This window comes from Podarcis melisellensis (assembly GCF_964234715.1).
Source record: "Podarcis melisellensis genome assembly, chromosome: 16".
Taxonomy (NCBI): domain Eukaryota; kingdom Metazoa; phylum Chordata; class Lepidosauria; order Squamata; family Lacertidae; genus Podarcis; species Podarcis melisellensis.
In genome coordinates, this window is record NC_138533.1 from 38,427,746 (window position 1) to 38,442,548 (window position 14,803).

General features: G+C 43.6%; 1 protein-coding gene across 3 annotated transcripts in view; it reads right to left on the reverse strand.

The window, feature by feature from the left end:
- The window catches only part of HIP1R (huntingtin interacting protein 1 related), a 63,669-nt gene that overhangs the window by 21,331 nt on the left and 27,535 nt on the right, over positions 1-14,803 (reverse strand). For all 3 annotated transcript variants that reach the window (XM_081892771.1, XM_081892770.1, XM_081892769.1), the window contains exons 4-13: positions 13,414-13,470; positions 11,980-12,060; positions 10,145-10,221; positions 9,285-9,346; positions 6,572-6,712; positions 4,943-5,000; positions 4,353-4,428; positions 3,915-4,055; positions 2,516-2,577; positions 1,417-1,489 (exon numbers count right to left, since the gene is read on the reverse strand). In XM_081892771.1, coding sequence (XP_081748897.1) covers positions 1,417-1,489; positions 2,516-2,577; positions 3,915-4,055; positions 4,353-4,428; positions 4,943-5,000; positions 6,572-6,712; positions 9,285-9,346; positions 10,145-10,221; positions 11,980-12,060; positions 13,414-13,470 — 828 coding nt within the window. The remainder of the gene's footprint in view (positions 1-1,416; positions 1,490-2,515; positions 2,578-3,914; positions 4,056-4,352; positions 4,429-4,942; positions 5,001-6,571; positions 6,713-9,284; positions 9,347-10,144; positions 10,222-11,979; positions 12,061-13,413; positions 13,471-14,803) is intronic.

Genomic DNA, 14,803 nt, shown 5'->3' on the forward strand with positions numbered 1-14,803 from the left:
GTTAAACCTTGTAGCAGCATGGGTGTTTCCAAGGCTGCTATAGCGTCAGGGCCAAACTGCCTTTCCAACATATGTTTTAATTGGATGTATTGCCATTGTGTTTCACTGGTTAATCCATACTTTACTTACAAAGTCTTATATTCCACAAATTTATAATTTGCATCAATTAATTGATTCAATGTCAAAATACCTTTTTTCATCCAATTTTGCCAAATTATTACTTGATTTCCAATTTTTAATTTTGGGTTGGCCCTTATTGTTAACTTCTCATGCTGATAGCGGTCATCCTTATTATTTTTATTTATATTCATTCAAATTGTTATAGGTGCTTAAATAGTCTCCAGGATAATAGGATATTTCATAAAATTGGAGCAGAGTTTAGTCCACCCTACAAGAGGTTCAAAGAAACTATATTTGAGAGTAGCCCAGTTGGGATTCCTGGTAAGCTCTCCAATAATTAGTCTTACTCAGCAAGTAAGCCTGGTGATACAATTCCAGATTTGGGAGCCCAAAGTCGCCTTCCTTAGTTGGAAGTTGCATTTTATGTAGTGATATTTTTGGTGGCTTTGTACCCCACTGGCACGATCTAAATAGTTGATTTATTTTTTGGAAGTATAATTTGGGAATATACATTGGTAATCCTCTAAGAATGTATAAAAGCTTTGGAACAACATTCATTTTGAGGACATTTCCCCAAAGGGAGAGGTTTAGAGGAGAGTTCCCTGCCTTTCAATATCTTTCAATATCGGTCTTTCTCCCTGTTCCCAATATATTTCTCTTAGACTTAGTAGGCTTAATTCAATTTTTTGAGCTAGTATATTATTCGTTTCTAATGTATGTTGTTGTATTCTTTCATATGTAACCTTAGATGGGTTATTTGCTATATTGCCCCATAGTGTCTTTAAAGAAATTTTTAGATTATTTTCTTTTAATCTTCGCAGCTTGGTCTTGTGGGCAGAGAAGGAAATTATCTTCCCTCTGATGTCAGCTTTCTATCCTTCCCATTCCATCAGTCTTGACATTGAAGATTTGGAGTTATTTTTAAAATATATTTGTGTTTCTTGGGTTATATATTAAATGAAGTTTTTTTCATTTAATAATGATATATTAAGATACATCTCCTCATACCTTCCTGGCTTTTAGATAAATTATATTCCAGTATTAGTGCTGAGTGATCAGCTATAATGGGAATATCAATGTCACATCAGCTAGTAAAGGGATGTAATGATGCTGATGTTAGAAAGAAATCAATTCTATGCTGGGTATTATGAATTCCTGCAAAATAGGTATATGCTTTTTCCTTAGGATGATGCAATCTCCATGAGTCCACTAAATTCCAATGTATCATAGTTATTAATTGAAGTAAGACCTTTCACTTTGCCTACACACACAAACACACAGAGTGCCCCATGTTACCTCAAGCTTAATCCTCTCCAGCTCTGCTCGAAGAAGATCCACTTCTTTCTTCAGGTTTTCAATTTGGAGATCCCTGAGGGTTAAAAGGTTTTAAAAACTCAAGAATGCTCTGAGTTGATGTTGTATAGTGATGAAGAGCTATGAGCTCAAGGCCTCCAGGGAAAATCTCTCCTCTGCTGCAAAAGGCTTCAGAGCCTCTCCTTTTCTTTGTCTCAGCCTCAAACCACCCACCTCCTGCCAGCAATACTGGGATAACAAGTGGGGACTGTAACCAAAAAGTTTCAGTATGGAGTACCCCCATACTAGGTTCAAGGTGTGTCCTCTTCTAGGGCAGGGAGGACAAACGTTTTATACCAAGTGAGCCACAATATTACTTTGACATGGAACATGTGGACCACTTATTGCCTTGTTACAAGGGGGGTGAGTGGGTGGGTAAGGCCAAAATCTGATGCCCCCAAGCCAGGTAAGTGAGGCGCTGGGCTTTGGGGTCCCTCACACCTCCTTTCCAAAGCTGGGAAAGTGCCAAATAGGATTTGCGAAGGAGGAGGAAGGGCTCTAGGACCCTGTCATAACCCGCATGCCTCCTCCCCAAAGCCCAGAGCCTCAAGAGGGCTGGGGGGTGGGGGCATCCACTCTTGCCAAGGGCCGCCAAAAAGAGGCCTTGAGGGCCAACTGCACATTGGACCACCCTGTTCTGGGGTACTCCATTTCATCTCACCACCACCCTCTAACAGTCATCCTGTATTTTGCACCCACTGACCAGGTTCAGTTCCCACTGGGCTGTTCTGCCCCACATGCTGCCTAAAATTCCACAAATGTCTGCAAACCTTGGATGCGAACCATCAAGGAACTATCTCTTCCTTGGGTAATGGGTTTTACTCTTTTGGCTACATAAACAACAGCGCTGAGAGATATGATAATAATGATCTACTTTACAGGACTGTTAATACACATACAACTTTTTCTGTTAAATAGTCCGAATGCTGCATAAATGCTAAACCTCATTATTAAGATGCCAGCTTAAACACACACACACACACACACACACACACACAGAGAGAGAGAGAGAGAGAGAGATTTTGCTGATAAACACCCTTACCTATCATCTCTTATTCCATTGGGTGGTCCAAAAGTCTGTTCAAATATATCAGACGACACATTCTGCAGAAACAAATATTAAAAAGACTGACAATAAAGGGGAAGCTTCATGTTTATGGCTATATGGTATAAATGTTTTGTATTCCTAGGGAGATACAGTATTACATCATTTTATTTATCATGTATCTACAACTAAATAAAATGCACTATTGCACATGGAACTGTTTCTGCAGCACGCCTGAGATCCATTATGCTTCTGAAAGCTCCTCTGTGTGGAAGAACTGAGATGCCACAATGGTAAAAGAATAAGCCATGGAAATGTCAGCATGACCCTTGAAACAAGTGCCTTCCAACCCCTGCCCCCTGGCCACTCTTGCCTTCCCTGAGAAAGTGGGGCTGCACCACACACTGACACTATTTTACCATATGGGGTGGACAAAGGTGTCTTTATTTTTCTTCAAATGCTGTGTTGCAGAAGTTGGAGCTGTCATGCTGGATTCCAGCTCCACAGCTATTACTGGGAAGCCCACATGACCATGCATTGCCTCCCATGAAAAGATGCCAAGCTGAAACACCCCTGGCCCATGCACAGCCCTCTGGGTTCTGCAGGGTTCCCAGACCTGCACCTCCTAGACTGGCCCTGGCAGCACTTCCAGTTCGGCCTGCAAACGTCATCACATAGTGAGCAAACATCAGCAGCCAGGAAACAACGAACGAAAGCAAAGCTCCATTTGGAATACATTGCAATCACTGCCAAGAATTTTGTGTGTCCAATTTTTACAGCTTTGTAAATGCATTGCCCAAGCACAATGGCCAAGTTTGTTTCCTGGCTTTATTCCAAGTGCAGCCAACACACATCTCTTTCTTTCCTTCTTTTTAAGCTTAGCCATCCCTTCAACTTTGTAAGGCATTTACAAGTCGGCTAAGAATAGCATCTTAAAACCATTTAAAAATGAAACGAAGAACCACTTTTCATAGGGAAGGGATGCAGCTTGGTGGGAGGTTGGGCATCTTTTTCCCTATACCCACCACACTTCATCCAATTCCTACTCTTTTTCAGATATTTTTTTCCTTAAAGCAAAATGGTGTGGTCCCACCCAGCAAATGCACTAAAGGGGGAGGGGAGAGAATGGTCTTTTCCAGTTCCTACAGCCACATTCCTTCATAAGCAGCTTCTAGTGGGGGAAGGGGCAGTCTTTGGTAATCTTTCATAATATGGCTCCCTGTGCAAGGCCATAATTGCATCCCCCACCCATGGATCTTCTAAGTGTTGTGCTTCCTTAGCTCAGCACCTTGTGTGGGGAACAATCTGCACAGCCCTAAATCCAGTGCTAGTGGGGGTGCACCTAAAAGTGGTGGGTGGAGCTCACCACTGCAAAGACCCCTTTAGCATTTCTCACCTGCTGCTCCACAGTCGGGGCTGTACTGATCTCAATCAGGTTCTCTGGTTCTTCGTCCTCAGGGGCTTCTTCTTCTGGGATCACCACAACAGGCTTCACGTGCTCGGCCAGGGCTGATGCCCGCAGAAAGTTAGGTGGGTTCTAATGGAGGAGGAACAAAAGGAGTCAGGCACATTTACAGTGCAGGTGAAGCTAGATGGCACCCTCATAAATGCAGCCTCACAAATACACACCCAGAGAATGGATTGGGCAGACAGGTGCTTTCTCCCTCTCTGCCCCCCTCACACACACACACACAGTGAATTTCTAGGGTAAACTAGGGTAAATTTCAGGAAATGCTTTACAAACAGTAGTAGTTAGGGGCATTGGTAGTGGGTGGCCTAGCCCCAGATTGTCAGGGTTGGGGAGCAGGAGGAGAAGGCAGAAGAGAGACTGTACCTCAGGCAGCCGTGGGATCTGGATGAGCCGCTTGAAATACAGCATGTCCGATGCTCTTTTGAAAAAGCTTTTGAGGCTACAGAGAGGAGAGGGGAAACAGAATTGTCAATACTGAAACCAACAGCAAGGTGGTCTGACTCTTAAGAACGCAAGAGGAATCCTGGTGGATCAGGCAAGGGACCATCTACTCCAGCTTCGGGGTTTCCACGGTGGCCAACCAGAAGCCATGTGTCCAAGAAGCCCACTAGTAGGGGTGGTGTTTTCTGAAAATCTCAATGGTGAGCTTAACCACAAAGATTTCCATTCCATCCTATTTGATGTAGTTCAGCCCAGACACAGATTGAAAAGCAGGCCACAAGTCATTACCTGGTTTTCACCAGAGAAGGGTGTATATACGCTTCTTTTAAACTTACTTTCCCCTCCTATCTCTAAAATAATGTTTTACAGTGCAGTCCCATGCATATTTATTTGTTTTTTAATGACTGCTTTTAAAATATGCTTTTAGCTGTAAGCTGCCTCAAGCCCTGTCAGGGGAAAAGGCGGATTACAGCTAAATACAAAAATAAATATAATTCTAATTATTATATTACCTGCGGAACTGCTCATGGAAACGGTCACGATGCCCTTGCAGCGTATCAGCCGGGAGACCTGAGGAAGACAAAAGAAAGGAATGGGATGTCCAAGACTTTAATGGACCATTTGCCAAGAAAGCCCACACAGGGGTTTGAGCCAGAGAAAAGGCTTTCACAATCTGCTAGGAACATAGGTAGCGACCTTATGCCGAGTCAGGGCATTGGTCTATCTAGTGTACTGCCTACACTGACTGGCAGCAGCTCTCCAAGGTTCCAGTCAATGAATGTTCCCAGTTCTGCATGTATGTGCTGGAGATTGAACCTGAAGCCCTCTGCATGCAAGGCAAATGCTCTGCCACTGAGCTGCAGGTTCTGAAAGTTTGGGAGAAGAGGAAGAGAAGCACTTTTGGAAAAGTCATAGTTCCGAAAGCAGAGGGCCTGGCAGCTATTCCAAAGAAAAACTCCCTTCAGCTCACTGATGGTTTTAGACCCTAACTGGAGATACCAGGGATTGAATCTGGGATCTTTTGCATGCAAAGCAAGCAATGCTACTAAGCTTTGGTCCTTCTGTTTTCATCTTTAAACACATACAGTGAGCTGGATTCTATGATTCCCAGAAAGGAATGTGGCTTCTGGCTGCAAATCTTTTATTGCCTTTACTCTTTTATGTTTTCTAAAATGCTTTGAGAGGATTTTTAAACAATCAAGCAATGTATAAATTTTATGAAATAAATAATATGTCTGATTTAATGCCTGGCTGTTGGAACTCTTAAGGAAGCACATCGTTCACAATCAAAATAAGCAGGTCTTTCCAGGCTTCAGTTTCTCCCTTGCACGCCCTCTCTCTCTCTATGGCTTCAGCAAAATTAATGCAAATCTGGCCAACTGTATACAAATATGCTTAATAATCCTCTGGCTTTCCTTAGCATAAGTCTTGTGCAAAACTTATGACATATTTAAAGGTTAGTCCTGTCCTTCTGGGAACTGAATCCTGGTTTCAGAAAAGCCAATGGCAGGATATTCCTAACCTCCCTAACGGAAGGTGGAATGAAAACCTGTGAATGCTGGTTTCCCCCCTAGGGAATCCCTTTTTTAAATTAAAAAGAAGACAAAGAGAAAGGCCACTGTAAAGAAGGAAGCTAGCGAAGAGAGATCAAGAAGGGGAAGAGCAGATAAATATCAGCAGGGATTTCTCTCATATACATCAGCAAGACAGATGTTATTATTACCCACTTTTCAAGTAAATTCTTTCTCATTGTGGAATACAAATAACAGGCTCTACATAGCCTTAAAGGGCAGTCTGTATCTTAACCGCCATTTTGTTCAACTCCAGTTCCCACCAGTTTAACTTCTTTACAAATTGTGGTTTAGCAGTTTCCTTGTTCAAGCATGGCCACCTTAAGAGCAGTGGCAACATCTTCTGGTAGACTGACCCCTTCTCTAACTGGCTGATGAATTTCTGGTCAGCCTCTTTCCCATCACCTGGGATTCTTTCTTTAACTGGGAGACATCAGAGACAGAACCAGAGAGAACAAACCTACATGCAATTCATCTGCCCTAACAACTGAGCCATGGACCCTTCCCCAAATGTCCCAGAACTGCACCAGAAACATGGTATGCTTCCACACCCCCACAAGAGCGACTTACAGGAATGGAGCTTGAACATCAGCTTCACAGTGTAATGGTAGAGGTGGCTGCAGTCTTGGATCACTTGAATGAGGGGAGCCAGCCGACACTGAACTGCTGACATCTGGGAGACAGCCATGGAGGTGTTGAGCTGTCTGAAAACTGAACAGAGGAAAGGAAATTTCAAATACTGATTTGAGGCCTGTTTTTATTGCACTTTATTGCCTTGAGTATCCTCTATGGATGGAAAGCTGAGACTGAGATGGTGCCTTTAATAATAACAAATACAGCTGCTGCTGCTGCTGCTGCTGCTGCTGGATTATTGGAAGGTCTCTGGATACCCCAGTATCTGTGTGCATGTTCTTAGAATCATGGAATTGTATGTGTGTATGCTTATTTATATGTAGGTTTAAAAATTAAAATAGAGATTTAAAATACTATTTAGATGAACATTTTGGTTTCGACCTTCCTCAGCTGAAACATTTAATTAAACAGCATTATCTCTCTCTCTCTGTTTGATCATTTGTTTTTCATATATTATTACTTAGTGTTTGAGAATGTACTTACAGGAAACAGGATCTCTTCATCTGCTGTTTGGCTGCTTCTAAGAGAGTGTGTGTGTGTGTGTATTTTATATCTCCAATCAATTAGTCCTAAACACAACTAAACAGCACAGCAAACAAGTTGGCAGTATATACACCTCTGTATGTGTGTGCTTGTGCATATTTAAATAAAACCAATGACGCATACACATGCTTATGTGCATAATACATAAAAATCAAATGGGAAGCTTAACTGAACTTTGCAGCTTATATAAAATGGTGCATGCTTCCACAACTGCTGTAACCAAGCCTAGAAAAACAGAGATGTAAATCTTCAAAATAAATAAGCTTCCTTGTTCTGGGGCAGCATGCCTCCAATCGCCAGATGCCAGGGACAAAACACAGCAGTTGGCATCCTCCTTCACACCCTGCAGCAAGGTTGGATAACGTATTTGGCCAGTGGAGGCTGGTCTGTTATGGCAAACGGAGCCCTATCAACATCAATCTGCACTTAGTCAGTGCTCACCTGCCTGCTCCTTAGTTGCAAGTGGCTCAGGGGGTGACCTTGATAATATCAGCTTCCTCTTTAGTCTCGGTATTGCCCATGTAGAACTTGGCAGGGAGGAGGGTGGGGAACAAACTAGAATTTGTTGGCCTGCCTGTGATTGGCTCTGGTTCCTCCTGCTCCATCAGTCCCAAAGAGCACCAGTCACCACTTTATTTGGCAGATGGGGAGGAAAATCTATGGGGGCTTTTGTTTGGAATCCAGCAGGGAGATTCCTAGTTTCTGAAATTGTTAACATCTGAAGTTATAAAAGGCATAGGACAACTGGCCTGTTAAAGGAACCAGTGCGCACCGGAGGACTGTGATTTCCCCGTGACTGAACTGGCAGCTTCAGCTCCTATCACCTTTGTTTACTCAGGTTGCTGCTGAGCAGGACCAAGCACAATCTTCTCAGATTATGAAAGCTTTATCATTAACCAGGAGTGCACACAGCCTTGCCTGGCAACAGAAAGAATACCAGGTCATTCAAACGACTGAGAGCAGCACAGTCATGACCTGCAACACCCCAAGGAAAGGCCCATTCAATGCTCTGCGCCAAGAGAAACTGTGCTCAGAAATGCCACATGTGGAAGTCTGGGATGAGAACATCATTGCCTTGGTTCCTGCGGAAGAGAGGCTTCTGCCTAGCATTATCACAGCAAATAGCTAGAAATAATGCGCCCTGATGGCCAGGAGGAGCTTAAACCTGAGAGTAGTTTCTGAACCTGTCTGAACATAAATGCTGTAGGTTCTGGGCCAACAGAGGGCACATCCACTCTTATCTTTGCTCTTTCCAGGCATGGTTCATATTTAATGCTCCATGTCCAAGCACCTTTTTTTTTTTCTTTTTTGCTCCGGAGCTTTCCCTATGAAAACCCACTTTTTAAAGCTCAATGGGAGCAAACGTTAAGCTGTGGAAAACCTGAATTGACATTTGCTCCAATTCAGCTTTAAAGAGGGTGTTTTTGTGGTAAAATCCTGGGGGAAAAAGAACACACACACACACACTTGAGCACAAAGCACTAAAGTGCAGACCTCTATCTAGAAAGAGCAAAGCAAAAAGTTAGTGTGGGTAAGTCCTGAGTTGTACTTTGAGTGATAACAATAGTAATAATGAGAATAATAATAAATTTCTAAAGGAGTACTGGTAGCCACAAATCAGCAAAGCCAAGGTGGGGCAGAGACCAGCGCTCTGCCTCTGTTTATTGGAGAATTGAAGTGAAGCTGACAAAGAAAGACGTCTGAGGGGTTTTGTTTGAGAGGGAGGGTTCCAAAAGCATGCGTAATTTACACAGGTTGCTGAATTCAGACTGTCTTTATGCAGAATATGTACTTTGGAATTACACTAGCATCCACAAAATATGCTAAGGGCTGCTGCCAACTTATCAAACAAACAAACAAACAAACAAACAACTAGTCTGTCTTGCTCCTGTACTTTTAGCAGCCATTTGACCCACAAATAACGCCTATGGCTGTGTTGTGGAAAGCTCTGACTCTCACTTTCTGCAGCTGCTGCTGTTACAATCATAGGAGTAAGCCAGAACTTTTGAGTGGGGGCACTCTTGACAATCCTGGAGCACACACAATTTTATGAGCAAAAAGAGAGAGAGAAAGTTGGAAACAAAGGAAGGAACTGAAGTCAGCTTACCTGATTCTGCCAGTTTGAGTTCGCAATCCATGTAATCAAACATCTCAACTGTGAGCTGAAAGCTATAAAAAAAAATTTTTTTAATGAGAGACATAAAACAAGGGCCATCAACTGTCAAAATATCCTGCCATTAGCCTGCCTTTTCAGAAATGGTATACCATGTTTTTAAAAATCTTTTGTCTCCTCCAGGTGATAATGGACTCCCATCAGCCCTAGTCAGCATGGCTGAGACACACAAACCTCACAATCCATGGTTTGCCTGAGCATCGGGGAAGACACAAAGTCACAGCTTGGAGTCTACACAATGGATAGAGCAAGCCATGGTTTGGCATTGCATCTGAATCAACCCGGAGTGATTCCCGGATGTTGCCTACATTTCAGCTGGTAGGCATGGGGGAATCTCCGAAGCATTCCATGGCCAAGAAAACATGGTCCCCTTCCTGGGCACCTAGACTAAAGGGGAGTGTGAAATGCCAAGAGATAATATTAACTGGGCTGCCCCACAGCTGCAAGAAAGAGGCTTGCTCAACATTCTGGGAGCTCATTGAGAACATAGACAGATCTTGTTGAGTGCAAGAGCAATACTGTGCCTCTACTTTTAATCCAGAAGAATGAGAACACCACAAAATTGTAATCTAGGTTTCGGAAGTTTAGGCAACACTGATCTGGCAGGATCAGTTAATATCAGAACTAGGCAGCCAAGGAGCTACTTGGGCTCCTATCCAAAGCATCTTTAATGAGGTACATTTCACACTTGGGACACTCCATTTGTACCCAGGGAACAAAGGCAGTCATTATGCTTTGTGGAAGATGTCAAGTAACCAGAAAGGTGGGGGACTGGGTGGGCCGGGGAAACTTACATGTTATTCACATCTGTTCCCGCAGCCTTTTCTAGCACTTCGTCAGTCACTTCCAGGCCTGGGGGGAATTCTGGGTGCTTTGGGAGAGAAAAATAAGAATTGGCATTCATTCACTAGGAGATGGCTGCCTTGCCATAACCAAACCCAAAGAGAGACAAAGAGACACAGAAAGAGTGGTAGAGCACCTGCCTTGCTTGCAGAGAGTTCCAGGTTCAATCCCTGGCATCTCCAGGTAGGACTGGAAGAGGACCCTGTCTGAAACCTTCAAGAGCCACAGCCAGTCGCTGTAGACAATACTGTGCTAGATGAACCAAATGGTATGACTCACACACTTATCTTTATCCTGTTCTTTCCAGGCACGGTCTGTGCCTTAAAGCTCCATCTGAGCACCCTTTCCTCTTTTCCCGGAGCTTTCCCTTCAAAAGCCCACTCTTTAAAGCTGAGGTGCAACAAACGGCAATTCAAGTTTTCCCCAGATTGCCATTTGCTTCAATTCAGCTTTAAAGAGCAGGTTACTGCGTGGAAACCTCCAGAGTAAACAAAAAAGGCACTCAGACACAGAACTTTAAAATGCACAGAGGAAAGGTAAGTGTAGATAAACCTTAGTGTAAGGCTGCTTTCTGTGTGTTTGCCCACATGTCCCCAGTGCATTCACACATTAGGTTAATTCTCATGCCCAGAAAAATATTTTTACATGGCTATTTTACGATAGGATGTGGTTGTAAGAGTGGATTGTTCAGGGCTACATATTAAATTAAATTTTTAAAAATTATATACTACTTGATTGTAGTAAAACATCTATGAGGTTTATAATAAATATTTAAATTTTCAATAAAAAGATGTTAAAATCAATTAAGAATATTTAACATTTAAAATTAATTAACATTAAAATAGATTAAAGCATGTTGCCATCTACATGTCCGGATAGGATTAGGATAGGGTGCCTAAGCAAAAAGAATAGTGAAAAGAATACAGCAAAGGCACCTGCCTGATGTCAACATGCAGGGAGTTCCAAAGTGTAGGTGCAGCCTTACTAAAATATTTTCTTACAACTGTGGAGTATTATGTATTACCTGTAATATGAACTGAACAATGTGATTCAGCCAAAACACTGAAAACACTGCCTCTCTCCAGAAATGTAATGGGGTGGAGGCCAGAGCTAAGATGCCATCTGGCAGGGCAATGGCTAGAAACGGTAAGTGGAATGCTGAACTGAGCTAGGAAGAATCTCAAATTTACCAGATTTTCAGTACTAGTTACCTAACCCAACACAGTTTAGAACCCCTCCAGACATCCCTTTCATTGAGCATTCAAGATGCATCTGAAGAAAAGATGCTTCATCTCTAAAGAAGTACATATCCTGTAATTTCCTGCAAAATTTGTGCTTACAGCCCCTCTGAACAGCAATAATGTGGTAGCATTGGGGAAGCATCACAGAAAATAAATCTACTACTAATGCACTATTATTCTGTCAATAACATGTTTGCCAAGTACGTCCACAATGAAACACCAGTCTGGAGGGACCCTAAGCAGAATCCCAGCTGGGAGACAACCACAGTTTAAGGCAGGTCGGCATGCCTTTCAACCCTCCTAAGTCAGACTAATTTCCTTGTGGAGGTCCACTGCAGACAGCGACAGTAATCTTTCCTGCTTGACAGGAGGGAGAAACAGGCAGTGAGAGGGACCTCCCATAATGCCCATGCCATGCTGGGACGCAGCTCTTGGGGTTGAAACTAGATGAGCCCCTTCCCACAAACTGGAGAGGAGAGTAGCAACCCTACAGAAAAGACCGCTGAGACGATAAGGTGTGCAGGAGCTGCATAAACAGAAATTACCTTTAGATGGAAGGAGATTTTGGTGAGCAAAAGTTTGGTATAAATGTTTACGAGCTGGCCGTATCGATCATGTAGGTGGCCCTAACAAGGAAAAATAAGCATTTCATTAAAAGGGGGGGGGGGAGTCAAGTTTATTTTTACATTTATATCCCACCTTTTCTCCAAGGAGCTCAAGGTTGCTGTACACAGTTCTCCCCACCCAACAATCACCTTGAAGTGAAGCTGAAAGATGGTGACTGGCCAAAGGTGACCCAGTGAGCTTTGTTGCTGTGTGACAAAGCCACTTCTGACCTTGGGAGGAGGTGGTGTTGCGGCCTCCACGTCCCCAACACTCAGGCAAAGGCTGGCTCCCAGCTCTCTGCCGCGTCATCCCCCTGGCCAGCCAATTGGTGTGTGGTTTGCCGCATTTAAGGCAAGCGCAGCAGAGGAGCTTCCTCTTTGCCGCCGATCAGCTGGGGAATTTCCCACCCACCCTTCAAGGTTTCTCCTTTGACCTTGCTATAGACTTCAGTTGGTCGCTGTTAGGGGGCCTGGTAGGAATTTTTCCACTTGGCAAATTGGCACCAGCCATTTGGCTTTTTCGCCTACCTCGTAGCAAATCGTCACAACTTCCGTGGTTTGGCGTTTAGGCATTGCTTGGGGTATTGTTGTGTAGATGAATGGGGGGGGGAGGAGCGCCATCACCTCCCCCGGTTACGAAGGGTAGTCCGGTAAAGGATTCCGGGGGGCATAGCCCCCTCCGAAGCCTATGGAGGCCAGGGCGCAAGGCACGCTCCCGAGAGGTGACCCCGGGGGAGTGCCTAGTTGATATGTATCAGCAGGGCTCCCCCTGCTGGTGTTAACCCTTCCCGGCCTTCAGGCAGACAGACTGAAGCCGGATAGTCGATTAGGACCAATGCCTAAGCCAATACCGCTCATCACCTGTAACCAATAAAGTTGTGGCCAACTTTAGCCCATTAACCTAAATAATGGTGTCTTGTGTCTTTACTTCTACTGGGGGGAGGCGGGAACTCACCACGCAACTTTGAACCCTGGTCTCCCAAGTTCTAATCTAGCAATCTAACCAATGCACCACATTGGCTATCTAACTCCACTGGCTTAGATCAGCAACTGATAGCCTCAAAACAAAATCTGTCTCTTGGGAAATGACATTTACCCCGCTCCCCTTGGAAACTTAAAAAGCCACGATAAGACTATAGATCAGCAGCGCCCGGTCTTCAGGGAAAGATGGAAGGTAGCCTTGTGCCACACCATACCACCCCCGCCAATTCCACACTTCCAGTTCAAAATAACCCCCAACAGGGCAGACCAGGCATAGTTGCCGACCAGGGATCTTTGTTCTATATCCAGGACAACATTTGAAGAAAGTGTTCTCAATCCAGTATAAAATTCAAAGTTGGAGCATCCAGCTGCAAGCACATTTCTGGAACTCACCCACAGGTCTCCAGTTTCTCGGATGTTACTTCGATATCGCTGACAATCTTGAAGAACCTAGAGAAGACAGAGTGTGAAGAAAACTTAGGAGCACAAGAAAATTGGTTACATCAGAAATTCAGGACCTGTTTTCCAAAGGATATTATACTGATCCCTGCCTGTCCTTCCACAAAAGGTCAACCAGGCTTAATTAATTATTTTTTATTTTTTACAAGATTTATGGAACACTTAATAAAAAAATCTAAGCAGTTTACATGAAATAGAATATTCATTAAAAAATAGCAAAACAGTTTTAAAAAACAGTAGATTTAACAACATTATCAAAATACAGGTAAAAATAAACAGATTTTGAAAATGAATGTACATGATGAAATTACATGTCTGAGTAGGCTAAACAAAAGCAAAAAGGTTTTAGCAGGCATTGGAAACACTACACCAAAGGGACCTGCCTAATACCAATAGGCAATCGATAGGGTTAGAAAGAAGTGGAATAGGAATTAGACAGTATCATACAACCCAGAGGATGGGAAACTGCTTTAGGAACCACAAAGAATGTTTATTTAGGTTTGAAACTGAGATTGACCCAGCAAAAATTAATGTTTCATGTATACTGAACTCTACAATGCCTTTGTAAGAAGGCAACACCTTATACAGATAGATGTTGGAGGTATAATGCAGAAAAGGTCTAATTGAGGCACATGATATGGACTTCTCCAATGATCTAGTCTTCAGCATATGAAGTTGTTGTCTGTATCAATTTAAAAGGTAAAGGTACCCCTGCCCGTACGGGCCAGTCTTGACAGACTCTGGGGTTGTGCGCCCATCTCACTTAAGAGGCCAGCGGCCAGCGCTGTCCGGAGACACTTCCGGGTCACGTGGCCAGCGTGACATCGCTGCTCTGGCAAGCCAGAGCCACACACGGAAACGCCGTTTACCTTCCCGCTGGTAAGCGGTCCCTATTTATCTGCTTGCACCCAGAGGTGCTTTCGAACTGCTAGGTTGGCAGGCGCTGGGACCGAGCAGCGGGAGCGCACCCCGCCGCAGGGATTCGAACCCCCGACCTTTCGATCGGCAAGTCCTAGGCGCTGAGGCTTTAACCCACAGCGCCACCTGCGTCCCTGGCAATATTCTTGATATTTGCAGATGCATGTACTTTTAAATTATATTCCCATAGTACAGGGACTAACAGCAGAACAACAAAAGAGGATTTTGTGAGCCTTTATGAACTTATACTTTGAGCCTGAAGGATAAACACCCACTGTATTATGTATTGGTCTGGCTGAATCTGAACATGTTTCCTAAAAGCACCCACCTCATGTGGAATCCTGTTTGGACATCTGGAGGGCTGATCTCGACATATACACTTAACTAACATATACACTTAACAAGC